General features: G+C 50.8%; 7 protein-coding genes across 7 annotated transcripts; 4 read left to right on the forward strand and 3 right to left on the reverse strand.

The window, feature by feature from the left end:
- Positions 1-1,997: 1,997 nt before the first annotated feature.
- On the forward strand, positions 1,998-3,058 carry N7525_001837 (uncharacterized protein; the record flags this gene model as incomplete). The annotated part of the gene is made up of 6 exons (XM_061212070.1): positions 1,998-2,068; positions 2,123-2,149; positions 2,196-2,430; positions 2,492-2,707; positions 2,775-2,873; positions 2,945-3,058. 6 exons carry the CDS (start codon positions 1,998-2,000, stop codon positions 3,056-3,058), a joined length of 762 nt encoding a protein of 253 aa, XP_061071296.1.
- A 1,397-nt stretch (positions 3,059-4,455) lies between these two features.
- On the forward strand, positions 4,456-6,525 carry N7525_001838 (uncharacterized protein; the record flags this gene model as incomplete). Its single annotated transcript, XM_002557510.1, has 3 exons — positions 4,456-5,244; positions 5,303-5,405; positions 5,459-6,525. The coding sequence occupies 3 exons, from the start codon at positions 4,456-4,458 to the stop codon at positions 6,523-6,525; spliced, it is 1,959 nt and encodes a 652-aa protein (XP_002557556.1).
- A 309-nt stretch (positions 6,526-6,834) lies between these two features.
- N7525_001839 (OB-fold domain-containing protein) lies at positions 6,835-7,980 on the reverse strand (the record flags this gene model as incomplete). The annotated part of the gene is made up of 2 exons (XM_002557509.1): positions 6,835-7,550; positions 7,848-7,980. 2 exons carry the CDS (start codon positions 7,978-7,980, stop codon positions 6,835-6,837), a joined length of 849 nt encoding a protein of 282 aa, XP_002557555.1.
- Positions 7,981-8,347: 367 nt separating this feature from the next.
- Positions 8,348-9,031, reverse strand: N7525_001840 (putative DRAP deaminase; the record flags this gene model as incomplete). Its single annotated transcript, XM_002557508.1, has 1 exon — positions 8,348-9,031. One exon carries the CDS (start codon positions 9,029-9,031, stop codon positions 8,348-8,350), a length of 684 nt encoding a protein of 227 aa, XP_002557554.1.
- A 398-nt stretch (positions 9,032-9,429) lies between these two features.
- On the forward strand, positions 9,430-10,386 carry N7525_001841 (DnaJ domain protein; the record flags this gene model as incomplete). The annotated part of the gene is made up of 2 exons (XM_002557507.2): positions 9,430-9,583; positions 9,638-10,386. 2 exons carry the CDS (start codon positions 9,430-9,432, stop codon positions 10,384-10,386), a joined length of 903 nt encoding a protein of 300 aa, XP_002557553.1.
- Positions 10,387-11,036: 650 nt separating this feature from the next.
- ino80 (chromatin-remodeling ATPase INO80) lies at positions 11,037-16,208 on the reverse strand (the record flags this gene model as incomplete). Its single annotated transcript, XM_002557506.1, has 4 exons — positions 11,037-11,233; positions 11,290-15,073; positions 15,132-15,620; positions 15,681-16,208. 4 exons carry the CDS (start codon positions 16,206-16,208, stop codon positions 11,037-11,039), a joined length of 4,998 nt encoding a protein of 1,665 aa, XP_002557552.1.
- Position 16,209: 1 nt separating this feature from the next.
- N7525_001843 (uncharacterized protein) lies at positions 16,210-16,404 on the forward strand (the record flags this gene model as incomplete). Its single annotated transcript, XM_061212071.1, has 1 exon — positions 16,210-16,404. The coding sequence occupies one exon, from the start codon at positions 16,210-16,212 to the stop codon at positions 16,402-16,404; it is 195 nt and encodes a 64-aa protein (XP_061071297.1).
- Between the last annotated feature and the right edge of the window lie 1,361 nt (positions 16,405-17,765).

The raw sequence follows: 17,765 nt of genomic DNA on the forward strand, positions 1-17,765 counted from the left end.
ATGGTTATCTTGCCTTCAGATGGGGTGATTATTGCCTAGACCTTAGACTCCATAAAACGAGAGCTTGTTGGGGGACAAATCCGCCTTGGCCAATCTCTTGCCTCGTTGCCCCCCTAACAGCAACCTCCTCCTCCGAAGACTAAACAAGCTGACCAACGACGAACACACGACCACCCGGATGTTCATCCCGAACTTCCTCTGAACCTTCCTAGCGACCGTTGGCGAATTACCAATTTCGAGATTTAGACCTTCAACTTACCACACTACCTTCGACACTAAATCTCCTCGGCCCACTCCAAACGCCGAAATGGCTGTGCGTGAATTTCCAGAATCCGTGGAAGCCGCGGGAAGGACACCCCCTTGATCGCTGGGACTGTCAGATCTGAGTCCGTAGATTATCCGTCCCAACTGCGCACGAGGACGGGCCTAAACTAGTTTGAATTGGCCCTCGGTACTCCGTACTCCGTAGTTGAATTGTTTTCATTAGAGTGGTCCCACTGTCCCTCCAGTAACCTTAGATTTTATATGAAGCTTTGGCGCATCGGGAAGGTGTCTACAGTACAATACTCCGTACACCAACAGACAGACTTTCACTTTCAGGGTCAATTAGCACTAGCCCTCAATGCTACCTAGCGTACGGAGTACACAGTGGCAGTGCCACTTACTGCGTGTCATTCAATGATTTTCTTCGCATTCAAATTTGCCTCTGGGTATATTTAGATCGCCAGCTAAGGCGGCCGCGGCTTCTTGCGTACCACAGTAATATATCTCCATTGTGAAGTGACAGATGCCCCTCCTCCCTACCCTGCCCCTGCCCAGGCTGGATCCCTATGTGTGTCATACCTAACTAGCTTATCCCATCACTCTGGGAACTAATGTCCGTGGTCCGGTTGGGTTTGAAACTAGCCCCTGTCGAGATTGGGGGATGCCCCTATGTTGTATGTAAAGGCAATCAATTATGCTTCTATTCGGGGGCTTGCTCCGCTTCTTCTATGGTTTTCTGGAAATGAAATAGAGTGGTTTCAAATGCTGATTGATTTAATGTTACTCCTTTTTGAATGTTTTGCAAGAGGCTTTTTTTTTTTACTCCGTACTGTCGCTGTTGTTGCCTAATAAGGAATAAACTTAATAATGTCTAAAGTGCGCAGCCTTGATTAACCATGCTTTATGTTTGCCGTCTACTCCGTAGCTAAAATATAATACCAAGACTTCAGAATAATGGTGGCTTATGTGGCCTTGTCATATCTTTTTCAATGGTGTTTCTAGTGTTTTTGGATGTCTTTGTGTATAGCTCCGTCCTTCTTCCCTCACGCCACCTTCATTGGTGTTGTGGCTAGAAGGATAAGAAGTAACCATGAAATATAGAATATAGTGGAGAGTGTCCGAAGTGCGGTGACGAGATGCTATTTGATATAGCGTTGCTCCTTTTTTGAAGGTTTTGCAAGAGGCTTTTTACTTTCCCTGTTATTGCCCTACTCAGAAATAAAGCTAGCATCCAAGATAGCCTCGATTATGCTGTGTGTTTGCTTCTAGAACACGATGCTCTTTGAGTTCTTTGATTAATGATGGCTTTGATGTGCAGCGTCTGATGTATCTACCTACTCAGCTGTGTGTTCAGCCATTATATATCTACTTCAGAAGTGACAATAATACCATGAAGTAGCCCTCTTTTCTTGGTATCATTCCCACTTTTATGGCCTCAGCTCTTCTTGTTAAAGCCAAAAGAGCAAACAAAACAACGGTCATGATGGCAAAGCAAATTTGAGGTGATTGAAGTGGCCAGCCCAAAGCCCTCACTTTCGGAAAGAGCAACCCACGCAGTTTCCCTATTGTGCCTGTCTCGGCCAATATAAATCAACTGTTGCCCTCCCTCTCGTTTTCTCTTCCACACCCACCCGTGGACGTTCGGCTACTACATCCACTCGGTGTAGTATCCTGCAACTTATGCCATTTTTTACTTGGTTCGTTTGTCTTCCTGAAATACCACCATCCTGACCATGCCTCAGCGGCGAGGACGGCCCCCAATGAGTCCGTTTGCCCGGGGATACACCCCGGAAATGAGAGAAGCGTCAGTTAATAAAAGCCCCCTTTAGCAAAATGGTCGCTAACAAAATATCGACAGTGTGGACCGAATGCCTATTCCAAGCGAGTCAGTATATTCATCCGTCTTGGTCTTCATGTTCTCACCATCATAGAATCAAATGTTGCGTCTGCAAGCGGCGTCGCCCGAAGTCTCAGTACTCGAACAATCAACTGAGCTATCTCCGCCAGGCAATGTTCCAGCTTGGCTACAATAACATTCGTGACCAGCAGGTTGCTAAGTGTAGCCCATGCACGAATGCTCAGGTCTGCGAAGAGCTGTGTCATCGTTGCGGCCACTATCGTGCCATCGACCAGTTTGCCAGAAACCAACGGAATCGTGAGAATCCGGTATGCTTTTTTCTCGATCCATGCACTTTTACTGTCTCTAACGCTTGATCGATCTCAATAGATCTGCCAGCCTTGCATGAACTACCAGATGTCCCTCGATCCTGCCGATAAACCTCTTGCAATCAAGGACAAAACTGTTGTTGAGGATAAGGGAGAGGGAGAGGATGAGGATGAGGAGCTCAACTCTGAGTCTGCGGGTCGGTCTGGATCCGTGGCTCTCTCTGGGTCTGTGGGACACCCCGAGTCCCCCGATCTCTTGAGCTCTACGAGTCAGCCGGTAAGTGACAAGAACTACATCAGCTATGACCAAGCCTTCGTTACTTATGCATGTACTTTTACTGTAGGAATTCTTGGAGCAGAGTGTCGAAACAGCTCTCATTCTGCAGGATGATTCTACGGATAGTGATGGCAGTGGGAACAGGAGCGGGTTTGTAAAGGTCAAGGTGGGTGACTTCAATTTGACAAAAGTCCTATCGCTCTGAATGAACTTTTAACGAAACTTCGCATCATATAGGCGCACAAGCCTCACCGGGAGCCTGTTCCCGACCCCGAGCCCGCCCCAGGTTGGGCACCCGGTACTCGCAAGGTAGATGATGGCGCTCCTTGGAAGGGAGGAAGGTTTCTTTAATTGTTTCCAACATCGTGCCGGTGCGTTTTCTACAGACAGCCCCCGTTTTATGATTGAGGAAGCTTCTATGAGCACTTTGGCTGCTAGGCGCAGCCTAGCGTTGCGTTCGACGGCTTGCTCTCTTCTTCTTCTTTTTCCATCTTTGTAATACTCCGGATTCTCTTGCGTCCACACATTTTTATCTCCTGTGTCTGCGCATGATGTTTCCTATGGATCTAGACGCTTCTTACTTCCAAGGTTGCTCTTTGCTAGGGCGACGTGAGTTTCTAGTATTCCAGCCCTGTGCCTGATGCATGTTCTACAGGCAACCCTTTTCATATTCTGATTGATATTCTGATTGCCGGGGGCTTTTATCTACAGGGTGGGGCGGACTCAAAAGTCCGCGCCTGATATAACCCTACCTACGCTGTTTTTTCTTTCTTTTTGCTTTCTTTTCTAGGATCCTAGGGTATGTTTTATGAAGGCCCGGATACCAATCCAAGTGTACTTCCAACGTTTGAGGTTTATTTCCCCTTTGAATGCCCATGGGTCGGGAGACAACAGTGCCATGGTAATGACATCGGTGGTTCCGTCGACCCCACTACTATAAATAGGTAAATCGTAGTTCGAGTTCATATGCATTATTACTACTATGTATACAATATACAACATAATAATCGTTGCGGAATGTCCCATCTATTTTTGGTCATTGGAAAGGTTGTAAGAGCAATGACAAACTGACCAACCCCTCAAGGCCTTGCATTCGTAGTTTCTGATAAACTGGGGTTCTGTTAGAATAATGGCATCAGATCATAATGTGAGCATAGACGAGAAGAGGGCAGTCCTACAGAATATATTGGCAGCCCTTACAACTAGAATAGTAGATCAGAGCCCTAACCGTCGGATCCGGGCCGACAGCTGGCAATGACATAGCTCAATCTTTTGAAATAGTGTCATTCACAACTCTGATAGGTGCAAGAGAACTATTATGCACATACCGCATGGAAGATGCATGTAAAACCTAGTGGTTGCTATGCATTGCCAGATGCATGCTCCGTTCTGCCAATCGCGTTGCTCTGACCCAGTATAGTATAGCGATATGACAGAACATCTGTGGGACTCTAATATAACAAATGGCTAATATATTAACAGGCGACCGCATAATGTGACGTCGAGGGAGTACAAAGAGAACCAATCTTAAATCCGCCTCTTAGTGACGATGTGATCGCCAATCGCCACAACGTTTCACTTGCCCCCCCACTAGCCCCTCCGCCATAATTTATTGGTAATTCTGTGATTCTCCTACACCTTTCTTTCTAGAACTTCCCTCCAAATCAGTTACCCATTTGCAAGGAAAAATTTACACGTCTTTGCTCAAGGAGAACAGCCCAGCCACATCTAATCATCCGAACCCCCGTATGGCCTACAATGGAAATTATGCGAGGAATACATACCAAACGGGCCAAATGAACCCAGACCCAAACGGACATGGGTATTCGCCAACCCCTCCATATCCATCCTACAACGAACCAGCCTACTTGAATATGCCGCAGCCACAGGTGCCGCGGACTGGCTCGCCGGCCCCAAACCCAGCCTCAGAAGCATACAACTACCCAGAACCCCAGCGCTCCTCCCCAAACATGAACACCGGGCACATAAACAACGCAGTGAGCTCTGCATTCCACAATAGTGGCTCCACAGACTATCTGTCCCCAGAAGTTCTATCGCAAATCACAGCAACAGTGATACAACAACTCAAGACAACTGGGTTAGACAACCTACAAGGATCTGGTGCGCCCCCGCCCCGTTCCCAATCACAGCAGCCACCATGGCAAACGGACAGTTCATTGCGGCCGCATGCAGAGTCCCCGCAGCGAAGCAGCTCAATCCCCCCGCCCAGTTCGGCCTCCGACAACATCCATGCCGGGAATTTCCAGCCAAACGTCCCCTCCGCTTACACTAGCGATAGTCGCCTGAGCCCCAGACCTACAAGCGATCCCCTTGCAAATAGACGTGGCTCGATATCGAGTGAGAATAGTGATCGGAGTCATCATAGCCACCATAAGGCGGAGCGTCCGAAACCTCCGGACCGGGACGCTACCGTTATGGAGATGACTACTTTGGAGCGGATTTGGGGGAAATTGTTTGAGGAGGGTAAAGCGACGAACAGGCTTGGTCAATTCTTAAGGGGGATTGCGGTTCATCTGGTATGTGGACTTTTGTCTGTTCTGTTATACTACGGATCTTGATGGCTAACTTGAGTAGATTGAGGACTATCCACCGGGAAACACTATTGTCATTCCCCCTCACAAGTTGCAAAAGTTCTATCGTGATACTCATGATCCGAATGATCCTTATCCATGGCAAGGTCGGTGGTCTGACCGGTTCATTGGCATGGCCATATTCTGACAAAATATTTAGACATCTTCGACGATCGCACGTCTTCGATATCCCGACTATTCCGCGAAATCAAAGTCGAACACCATCTCATTCAAGACGATGTAGAAAAACGTCCAGATATCCCAGGCCTAACCCCCAAAGGCTTCGAGACCTGGGAAACCTTGATGATCCTCGCGAACCCAGGGCGCGAATACGAGCGGCTCCAAAAAGCAGTCCTCAACATGCCCATCAACAACCCAGACGACAAGAAAGAGCGCTTCCCAAAGGAAATCCCACGCCGCCTCTTCCCAGAAATCGGCGACATCGAAATCAGAGAAGACATCGAGGACCGCATGATGATCCATTGCGGTGTCGATCTACCATACATCACCGCCGAAGAACGCAACCAATCCGGCCCCCGACCAACCCGATCATCCACCACAACCGCATCACCCACAGAGCGAAGCCACTCATACGAGCGAGGCCGACCGTGTCCCGCAGACTCAATCCCAAGACCAACTGAACGATCCCGACCAAGACCCGCCTCGGCGGTCACAGATGACGAGGAAGATGAGCCCGCCCCGTCTGTGCCAATCGAGCGCGAACGCAAGCCCTACACCGCAAATCCAGGTGGCGGCAAAGTCTACGACGGCTCCGCACCGAGCCGTAGCCACGCGGGCTCCTTCTCAACGGCCCAGCCTTCCGACCCTGCCTACAAGGGACCGTCGGGATCCACTCAAGCATACCGCATGTCTGAGTCCTATGACCGCGACCCGCACTTCTCACGCTCGGGATCTGGTCATTCTGCTGATAAGCGGTTCCCGCATGACCTCCGTAGCTCGTCGCCGAGTGTAAACCACCGCGGTGGTGGTGGTGACTATAGACATTCAGAGAGTGATTTGCATGGTCGCGACCATTCGTCTAGATATGCGGGGCTGTCGGCGTCTGATTTGTGGCATAGCGAGTCGCCCACTGCGAATCTGCCCGAGGATGATGGGCGCAGGTATGATCATGGTAGTTGGGGTGGTGATGAGGAGTATTATCGTGGGAGTGCGCAGCCTGGGGGGTCTGGGTCTTGGTATGATAAGTATGACAAGTATTACCGCTGAGGTATATTTGCTTTATGTTTTGGGTTCTTTGGTTTCCTTTTTGGAGATCATTGCATGTCAGGGTAATTTTTCTGTTCTTCTGGCTCTCAGTCTCGACCTTTGGTCTTGATCCTGATTTTTTTTTAAGCTCGGCGTTGCATGGATACAAATATACCCCTTGTTCTGGGGTTGTGCATGACTGATGATACATATCTCATAATTCATGAATTGACGTTGACGTTTTGTGCTGTTCGGGGTGCATATGAATTATAATTTCATCAATAGCGTCGGGAATGAAAATGTGCAGCGAGTATGCAAGTCGAATCCATCTTACCCCGACCCAAATCCAAACTTCCTCATAAGCCTCTCCCCATCCTCTCTAATCTTCCTAAGCTCCCTCTCCCTCTCATTCTCCTCCTTCTCATATCGACGCGCAATAGCTCTAGCATGTCTCTCCTCACGCTCAATCTTCTTCCTCGCAGCCCTCTCCACACGTCTCTTATCCTCCAACGCGCGCTCATCACACCTCTCAGCATCATTGCGCAGCGTCTCAATCTCCTCATCAGTCAACACCCATGGCACAGACAAGACCTCAATAAGGAACCGCAGGCGGGCATCCAGGAACTGCATTTCGGCGTTCGTATCGCGCACGAGCCAGAACCGCTCGAGATGTAATTGCATCCGTGAGCGGAACATTGATAGTGTCCCCTTTACTCGGACTAGCGTTCCTGGTTGGAGAGCGGATATGTCTATCTCGTCGTGGTCTTTGGAGGTTATGTGTGTTGTTTGGGTGAGGCTGGTGGCTGTTGGTGCTGTGAGGGTGAATGAGGACCATTCTGGGTTTTCTGAGCTTGCGGTAGGTGTGGGCTGGCTAGTGGTGCTGGGTTTTGGTGTCTCCTTTTTTAGTACGGCTATGTCGATTGTTGCGCCGCTACTGTCGTCTAGTGTTAGGATTGTGCGCCGTGGGATGTCAGTTCGCGCCACTATTATGCCTACTAGGCTAACGAATTGGATTGGGTGGTTGTTGTAGAAGAAGATGTTTTGGCCTGGGGGATTGTTAGTATGTGGTTTTTGTGCATAGATAGGCTTGGCTGTGGTTGGATGGGAAGGGAGCTATTGGGTAATAGAAAGACAGAACATGTTTGCGATATATTGGAAAAGCATGACAGAGGCCATTGGAATAAGTGTGGAAAGCTCGGGTATAATGAAAATGAAGTATAGACAGTCTAGTGGAAGATATCAAATGAACATCTTCACGGGTAATATGCACATAGGCGCTACGCGCGTCGATCTCCAGGGGAAACAAAGAAATGGTAGCTAACTTGGAAAAAGAAATAACATACCAACAAAGTCATTCGATTTTCGGAGCCGATGCACATCGGCCGCTCCCATTTTCACCCAGGTAAAGTGCGTTGGTGACGCCTTGAAGCAGAACGCGGGGTAGAATACGAGGCTCTCATTGCTGACCGTTGCCATTGGTTCATCTTTTTCTCGGGCTTTTCTGTTTTGAAGTGTCCAAAAGATAAAAGATATAAGAGTTGTATTATGAACTGGAAGCTGGAAGTGTTGCCCAGGTGAAGGTCGGGTTGACGTCACGTGGTTGTATATAAGGTCGCGGGGCGCGTCATTTCGTGTCTGCTTGCTGGAACTTGAAATATTTCGAGTCTGCATGTTGCGAAGATATAGAGTGTATCTCGACGACCTCAAGATAATTCGATTGATTTACTCATACCTCTTGACATTCTACGTCGTCATCTCATTAGGACCTTCAACCAGTCCATAATGGCACTGGAGCATATAATTGCTGATTCCCGTGCCATCTTTTAATACCATACCACAGTCTCTATAGATAGATATGCTCATCCCCCTCCATCATTCTCTTCATCGGATTCCTTGGCATGGCCTCCTGCCTCCTCCTCTCCTCGGCACTAACATCATCAACATTAGTCTCCTTCTTCCCCAATGCAGCTCTAACCTCCTCCTCCGCATTCTCATGCCCCGCAAAAGCAACAGTCAATATCTCCTTCTCCAACCCACCAACATGCTCCCACTCAATGCCCGCCTGAGTCAACATCCGACACCCCTCAGACTCGCCAACAAACGTGCCAGGCTCCTTAACCCCAAAATAAACCTTATGAATTCCCTCTCGCCCGCCTTCCGTCGTCCGCGTGATGCGCTGTACACACGGCGCATTCCCAGACAGTCGCTTCCCGCATGGCTCCATCGTGACGTACATGACGAGTTTGCGGCCTGGCTCGACGGGCAGGACTTCGCCGACTTGGTCGTCGGGGACTTTGTGCACTGCGGCGTAGTTGGCGAAGCAGCATTGCTCTGCGTGTGTGTTGCCCGCGAGCTCCATTGTGTACCCCGTCGAGAGGATCCGGTCGTCTGTGAAGGTGGGGTCGTTGTCTTTGCGGGATAGCAGGACTGCGCCAACTCGGAAGTTGGTCGGTCTTGGAGGTGATTTCTCCGCTAGGGAGAGGCATTGCTTTATGTAGGGTATGTGGGGGGAGGTGTTTGTCGTCATGGTGAGTGATGTCAATTGCGGTTTGGGTTCAATGTTCGGTGTGAGAGCGGGATGGGTAAGTTTGTTGTTTTAGATGTAGAATTTGACTTTGGATTGGAACTGGATAATCTCTGCAGCTCTTGAAATCCGACGAGGGTGAAGTGGCGCTGTCGATGAGCTCGGAGTTGCTTGTAAGTGGGTTGGTTGGCAAGGCGGGGAGCAGCAGCAAAATGACGAAATGGCCCCGTCGCGTCTAAATCGCGTTCCGTTCCTACAACCCTACGCTAGTGAAGTGACCACTCCTATTGGTCTTTTATCTATTAAGTCCCAGCTCGGTGTAATATATCTAAATTGCACTCTGTTCTTCCTCTGGTGCTGAAGCAACCCAAGAACACATATCGCACCATCGAAAGCTAGCAATGGCGAAAGACGCGAAACCTGAAAGCCATGCCTCAGACGAGGAAATGCCGTCTGTTGAGGAAGACCTCTATAAGATCCTAGGCGTTGCATCGGATGCAACCCCAGAAGCCATCAAAACTGCCTACAGAAAGAGCGCTCTGAGAAACCATCCTGGTATGCAAACTCACGCAGGTCCGAAAACATCCAATATACTAACCTCAAGAGCAGACAAAGTGAGCGAAGAAGCCCGCGCAGACGCCAACGCAAAGTTCCAACGAATTGCATTGGCATACGGTGTACTCTCTGATTCCCGCCGACGAGATGTGTACGACCGGACCGGCAGCACGGACGAAGCCTTCGGCGAAGATGGCGACTTCAACTGGATGGACTTCTACCGCGAACAGCTGTCAGCGATGCTCGACTCACGGGCGATCTCGGACTTCCAGAAGAAATACCAAAACTCAGAAGAGGAGAGAAAGGATCTGCTCGCCGCGTATGAGACGCATGAGGGCAACATGGATGCCATCTACGATACCGTGATGTTGTCTAATGTACTAGACGACGATGAACGGTTCCGCGGTATCATTGACCGGGCCATTGCGGATGGGGAAGTAGAGGATTTTGACCGATATTCCAAAGAGCCCGAGAAGAAGAAGCAGCAGCGTGTGAAGAAGGCGCAGAAGGAGGCGCGGGAGGCGGAGAAGCTGGGGAAGGAGATTGAGGATAAGAAGAAGAAGAAGGCTGGGGCTGCGACGAAGAGCTCGAAGGCTGCGGCGAATGAGGATGATCTTTTGGCTATTATCACTAAGCGCCAGCAGGATCGTGGTGCGGGCTTCCTTGCTCGTTTGGAGGAGAAGTATGCGCAGCCTGGGAAGAAGCGTGGTGTCGATGATGAGCCTCCTGAGGAAGCATTTGCTGCTGTTGGCGCTCGGAAGGGGACAAAGCCTAAATCTAAGAGGACTAAGGCTTCGACATAAACCCTAAGTTCGCCATCAGAGTTGATCATCATCAGCATTCATGACCCTAGAACACTACATCTCCCTATAATGAACCTAATCCTACGACTTTAACATTGACAAGCCAAAACCAGGGACATAAGAGTCCATCAAACCAATACATTGACACTCATAACCAAACTAAAAAATGAGCGCCGTTTTTGAACATTGGACATACAAGCGAGCCAAAAAGAAAAAGCCAAAAAATAGAAAAAAGGGGAGGAAAAGGAGAACAATATAAAATGGGGCAAAGAAAGAAACAAAACACAACGAGTTCACACTCAAACCACCACCACTGATGAACCACAAGCCAAAGCCAGGATCAACTCTATCGCAGGGAAGAGGAACAAGTTTTCGTTGCATCAACCACCCTCAGCCACCAGACTGTGGGAAATGTCCATACTCAGCCCACATCGCCGTTTCAGAACATAGTCAAGGTTTTGTATGATAATACAGAGCAGTTCATGTATCTGCCATTCGAGAAAGATAAGAAGAAAAGGGGAAGAGGGAAGGTAGAATGTAAGGAGGAATGCGAATAAGCAATCGACACAAAAGAAAAGAAGAAAAGAGAAGAAGCATTGACATTAAACGCCGTCCCGAGTTGCATTAATTGACCGTCATTGCCGCTTAAATCAGTCGAGGCCGCCGTCGCCGTCAATCAGACGAAGACGCTCTTTCGTGGTCTTAGCTCGTTTTGACGTGCCTTTGCCGCCACCACGGCCGCCGCGCCCACGCTTCGCAGGCGTCGACGAAGGGGTCTCGACAGGCTCCTCGGCGGGTGTAGCAGCCCCTGAGGGTTTGGCGCTGGCGTCGTCAAAGTTACCCTCGCCTATATAATCGATTAGTATGGATATCAATCTCAACAATAGAACGGGATGTTCTCACCTTCATGGTACATGTCATCCAGCGTAAGATCCCGCTTGCGTTTCTGAGCAGCCTTCTTCCCGCCCTTAGTCCCAAGGGTCTCACCACGTTCGATGGCTTCCTTCTCTTTTTGCTCGATGAGTTCCGCTTCGTCATCGTCGGCAAGCCACAGGGCAATGTCCTTAGTGCGGTTCTCGCGAGCACGGGTATTGAAGTCCACACCGCCAGCAGCACCGCCAGTAATGACAACACGCTGCACCTCTTCTTTCTGCAAGGCACGCTTGCGAATGCGTTCTTCGATGGTACCGCGGGTGATAAGACGGTAGACAGTGACCTGGCGGGTTTGGCCCAAACGATGGGCACGATCCATGGCCTGGGAATCGATAGTAGGATTCCAATCGGAGTCGTAGAAGATGACAGTATCCGCTGCCGTCAGGTTGATACCAAGACCACCGGCACGGGTCGACAGCAAGAAGACGAAAATCTCCGGGTTGGACTGGAAGTCTGAGACAGTGTCGCGGCGGTCTTCCAGCTTGGTACTTCCGTCCAGTCGGCAGTACTTGTAGTTCCGGTATGTCAAGTACTCTTCCATCAGATCGATCATGCGTGTCATCTGGAAGTACAGGAGCACGCGGTGGCCACCGGGCTTGAGCTCCCGCAGCAGCTGGTCCAATTTGGCCAGTTTGCCTGAATCTGTCACGAAACGACGCATAGACGGTACCTCGATGTGGTTATAGCGGCCCTTGAGTGACATTGGTGGCGGCAGCATAGGAGCATGAGAGTAAGGCGCAGGATCGAGCTTCTTGATGAGGATCTGCTCCTCAACTTGCCTGCTACAGTATCCAGACAGGGCCTGCCGAACAGATGGATTGAACAAAGCGTGGTGGGATTCCCGGTGTGCCTGTTGACCAGAAGAGGACATGGTGATGGGGGGCGCAGAAGCCTTAGGGGCAGCACAAGGCTCGATTACATGAAGGCCTTGATCTTCGAATGAGCATCTTGAAACGTTCATAAGATCTTTCATTCGGCCCTCAGCAGCGATTTCTCGAACAGCCTGGCGATCATTACGATCGACAATATTCAACATCGAATGAGGCAGCACAGAGTTTCCTGAATCGTCACTCTCATCATAGAGGACATTCAAGGCAGAAAGCCTGTTTGGCTTGCTGCGACGACGTTCTGCGCGCTCGTAGACACCAAGTCGTGCCATCTCGCTTGCTTCTCCTGCGGAAGTGTCGACGAAACGCAAGAAAGAGAACGCGCCATTTTCACGTGCGCTCTTCTGGATGTTTTCTGGCGTCCAGACATTCATCAGCTGGGATAGGTACTTGGTTTGGAAGCCCACGCGAGGATTATCGGAACCGGGAAGATCAAGTCGTCCTGTAGAGCTACACAGTAGGCGTGGCAACTCGTATTCGATCAGGTTGCGGGTCGAATAGCGGACATCGACAAAGTTCCCTTCACGAACGAAGGAAGCAGTTTCCGCAAAGTACGCAGTGGAGAAGGGAGATTTGGTTTCGGCGCGTTCGAAGAGATCGGGGTGGTTACAGACTTTGCGGAATTGCATAACCAAGTTCATCAGTGTGCTGCTGTCAGTGTCGTCGCCTGTGGCAGCCTTTTCGATGAGGTCGATGATGCTGACACGGTTACGAAGGTTGGAGTACAGGGCACGTTGCCGGTATGTCAAGTCGCAGAATATGTCCTTCTCAACCTTGTCTCCGAGTTCTTGCTGGACGTTCTTCTTGACACGACGTAACATGAAAGGCTTCAAGATCATGTGAAGACGCTTGAGCTGATCCTCGTTGAGCTTCGTGTTACTCTGGGCGTGCGACTCGATATCCTTGGAGAACCACTCGCTGAACTCGTCGTGCGAGTCGAACAGAGTTGGCATGATAAAATGAAGCAGAGCCCACAGCTCTTGCATGTTATTTTGAATCGGCGTACCCGTCAGCAGAAGACGATTGCGGCAGCTGAATCCCAGCAGGTTCTTCCATCGCGAACTTGAAGAAGACTTGATAGCTTGAGCTTCGTCAAGAATCATGTACTGCCATTTCACCTTCTGGAAGTACTGTGCGTCAAGAACAACAAGTTGGTACGAGGTGACTAGAACGTGGAATTCCGAGTCACGGTTATAGGTGATGTGCTTGCGGTCCCAGAACTTTCGCAGGATCTTACGGTCCTTGGCATTACCCCAGTAGGGAAGCACCTTGATGTTCGGGACGAACTTGGTAATCTCCTGCTGCCAGTTGTGCAGTGTGGATGCTGGCGCGATGACCAGGAAAGGACCCCAGATGTTATGGACCTCGGCCAAGTAAGCCATAACAGAAATGGACTGGATGGTTTTACCGAGACCCATCTCATCTGCCAAGATACCGTTGATGCCCTGCTCGTACAAGTTGACAAGCCAGTTAAGACCCTTAAGCTGGTACTCTTTCAGCTGAGCATTCAACATCGTCGGCTGGGAAATCTCAATGTCACCCAGACTAGTCGGATTCTGGAAGTTCATCTCTCCGTCGTCGAACGCAGCCATATTATCACCCTCTCCTTGGTTGAAGGCACGGGCGCGGTCCTGGGCTTCCTGCACAGCGTTTTGTGCATTAGCCATAGCAGCTTGCTGCAGCGCGGTTTCATCTTCAGCATCGAAGTCGAGATCCTCGAATGCGGTGGTCTTGGCGTTGGGGTTGGCCACACTGTCTGGAAGACTGACTGTGTGGGCGTTTGGCTTGCCTGGTTGAACGGTCTCTCCGGTAGCGGCAACAGCGCCGTCTCCTTGAGCCTCGTCGGTCTTGATCTTGCGCCCGATGAAGTGGGAGTAGAGCTCTGTCTGCGAGATAAGGAAGTTGAGCTTGCGCTTCTGTCGGTTGGCTTCGCGGTCCGCCTCTGCCTTTTTGGCTGATTCAAGCTCCTGCTTCTCAGCCACACGGCGCAAGTCGCGTTCCTCGCGCTCGTTGCGCTTCCAGAAGGACATCATTTCACGCATTGTCCGCTTGGCGCGAGCTTGGGTATCCTTGGTGCTCTTGTTCGTGCGCTCCTGCCACTTGCGAGACTGCTTGCTGGCCAGCTGAGCCGTCTTACGCGAGTTCTCCTGGCGAGTTGAGAGGGAGGTAGTTTTGATGCGGTAGACCTTTGGAATATCCTTGCGCGCGATATCGCGCCAGATCTGCTCGTAGATCTGGTTGTAGCCCTTGCTGTCGTAGTGTAGCTGCGACATGGGAGTACCCTCCTTTGAACGTCGGGCGTCCTTTCTCGTACTTGGGGTGAGATACAGGTCGTCGTCCAACCCAGCATTCCAAGCTGCCTCGGCGAGATCCTTCTCGGCCTGCTTCTGCTCCTTTGACTTCTTAGGACGGGTGACAGGGCCGGCGCGACCGGACCTGCGTCGGCTGGGCGAGGAACGGCCGATGTGGAATTGACTCGTCGTCCCGCCTTCAAGGTTGGGAGCAAGCGGAGTGACCTCACCGAGCTCATCCTGCCCATCACCACCCTCCAAAGCGCGCTTAGTGGTGCGGATTTTCTTCTGGGCCCGTTCGGCTTCGCGCAGGAACTTGGCCTTTTCTCCAGGTTCCTGGGCCTTGCTGGCCTTGCGCTCAGCCTCCAGCTTCTTTTGCATTTCTTGGCGTACAGTGTTCTCACGACGGCGCTTGCGCTGCATGTCTTTCTTCCGTTCCTTTTCATCCTGGATCTCCTTTTGTTGAACTTCGGCCATGACGGCACCCTCATTGAGCACTCGGAATCTCTCGGTGCCAAGAATGGCTTGTTTTTCGAAGGATCTACCTAGATCGATGAGGAACTCGTTGCGGCGACGCTGAGCATATGTTAGCTGAGGGACTGGCTGGACATCAAACGGATTTCAGGCAACCTACCTTTCTCCGTGCTTCCTCTGCACGGCTGCTTTCCACCGACCGTTTGTAGCCTTTCTCCCGATACCGTTCCTGTTCGGCGTCAAAGGCAGGATCTTCGATGTCGCTCTTCTCCGCGCGATCGATCTCGGCTGCAGCCCGGTTGACCTGTTCGAGGTCCACACCGGGCGGGAAGGGTTTCCGAAGAGGGGCACGAGCAACCGGTGCAGGATATTCCGCAGCGGGCTTGACGAAACCATTGGTGGCCTGTGGTGCTCTCGGGCCATCGATGCGCTTATCAAAGTCAAATCGATGCTCGGTTTTGTGATGCATAGCTATGGGAGTGGAGTTGTGGTCGAGGTGCCGGTGTGTAAAGACAGGGGGAGCATGCGGCGTGGGCGTGTGGGTGGAGATGGGGGCCGGGAGAGGCGATGGCTTTCTGACAGGCTGCTCATCGGACGGGCCTGAAAGAATACTGGCGAACGACATAGGGTCTGCAGCTCGAGCGGGCTTCTGCGAGGCAAGGATGGGTTAGTGCATCATAAGATATTGAAGGATCCGGGTAATGCCTACAGCTTCCTGCGGCGAAACCGGTCTTGGCTCGCGCATCATGGGAGGTCCATATCCAGCACCATTACCTCGCATGCAATATGGAGATTCGGATTCCCTAGTAGGAGATTGCGAATGACCTTCTGGGCGACTCGGTGGATGGCCATGGGGTGTCGCAGATCCGTACGGCGAGGCACCGTTGCCCGTGATAACGGAGCTGGAGTAAGGGCGCGGAAGTGGTAGCTGAGAGCCAGGTGCCGAATGTCCCTGGTATTGCGAAGCCTCCGAATGAGACGGGTGAGGTGGCGCGCTGCCATTCAAGGGCGGCGGCAATGTAGAGGGCATTGGAGACGCGTGCGAAAAGTGCGGGCTTCGCGCGACGGAGGATGGGCCAAATGCGGGTGGGGTCTGCGGAGGATGCTGGTGGTACTGCGGCGGCTGGGGTTGTTCATTGCTTGGGTAATACGGATGGTTCTTATTCGGAGATGTGTAGGCCGGATACCGCTGCTGCTGAGTCGGGGACTGGGCGTTATACGGCGGAGGGCCCGTCATGATGGCCGCGGTCCCCGGTTACGGGTCGAGCGCGTCGAAGGTTGGTCACTCGGGTGGAGCTAGGGTCTGGGAGGGAATTGAGGAAGAAGAGTCCAAGACCCCTGCTCAGAGACACCTGTCAAGGGGGTTCCGGAGTCTAGGGACGCGGCTGTCAGTTGTTGGTTTCAGGTATCCGTTTCGGAGTGAAGAGGGATGAAAGAGAGAGATGGAGGAAGAAAGCAAGACATAAATACCTGATGGAGGGATGGATTCGTTTGTGGTGGGAAGATGCAGGAAGAAGGGAAGTTTCCGTGGAGCCCAAGAAAGAGAATGCGGCCTAGGCGAGCTGATGCAGGGGCGATGAGGATGAGAAGGGAGGGGGGTGGGCAATGGGGGGATTAGGAGGGTATTGCTGAGGAAGAGAAAGTTGCAGGTCGGGGAAGGGGGAGAGACGAGTCGTGGAAAAGGTAAAAGCGGGAAAAGTTGAGATTTGGCATTTCTCGTGAATCTCTTCGTCTGGGGTATTTCAACCTACTCCGGCATCCCGGGGGTTAGATCCGAACTGGCTGTTTACAGTGGAAATATATGGATTTTCTCTTCTAGATGACTATTTCAATTGTTCTACGTTCTTCTATATCATTTTGCTCATCTGACTGGGCGATAATTCCAATGTTCTGCCCCGATCTCACTGGGAGTCCATACGAACACACTGTTGGGGGAGGTGGTGAGAACGAACATCATCAACATGCGATATTTTCATATTCTTTTTTCAAATTTCCAAATGTCTTCAAGTCGTCCTAGTTCCTTCTAAAAAATGAAGATATTTTAATCCTTCTTCCATTCCACTCGAAATCTGTCCGGTTCTCGGGAGTTTATCGTGAGATCACCTTATCCACATGTGCGCTTTGCCTAGGTGTCATGGGCAGTTCCATAATTACATTCACTTGGATTGTACAGAATACAACAATGACATACTAGACTGGACTTGCTTGGTTTCCTCTTGTCTTCCTCTTTTTTTTTTCAATGTCCTTTCCCCCTTCCAAGGTTGTTATCGCTCGAATGTGACTGATTCTTATGTCCATATCCATAAGAATGCCAAGGGAACTTGACCCCGGAACTCACTCGAAACCACCTCTGATCACGCCTAGATGTCTCTGGAATGGATCTAGTCATCAAGATACTTGGTGATCAAGCTCCCCATACGGGCCTTGGCCTATGGGGATAACATGGACGTCTACTAGTAACTTCGCCCGCCACCCTCTGGGCCTTTTCCTTTCCTCACCCAGGGTGCTCCTTCGCTACTTCTCCTTTATATGGCTTACACGCCTTCTTGCTTTTTCTAGGTCTGAATCATATTCTCTGCCAAGAAACAGATATTAAGTAACGAGACACTCACCAAGCTGCTCACCCGCACTCTGTCCCATACTGTTTCCCGCGAGGGCAAGTCCGATTCCCGAGCTTGGCAGGCCAATTTGTTCCCTTTGGTAAATCCTACATGCATATTTTAACCTGTCGAGGGGCTAGGAGTAATGTCTAGAAGGCTTGCTATCCACTGATAGCCAACGAGAACAAATATTC

The sequence above is a fragment of the Penicillium rubens genome (genome assembly GCF_028828025.1).
Source record: "Penicillium rubens strain IBT 27055 chromosome Unknown utg000001l_segment0_segment0, whole genome shotgun sequence".
NCBI lineage: Eukaryota > Fungi > Ascomycota > Eurotiomycetes > Eurotiales > Aspergillaceae > Penicillium > Penicillium rubens.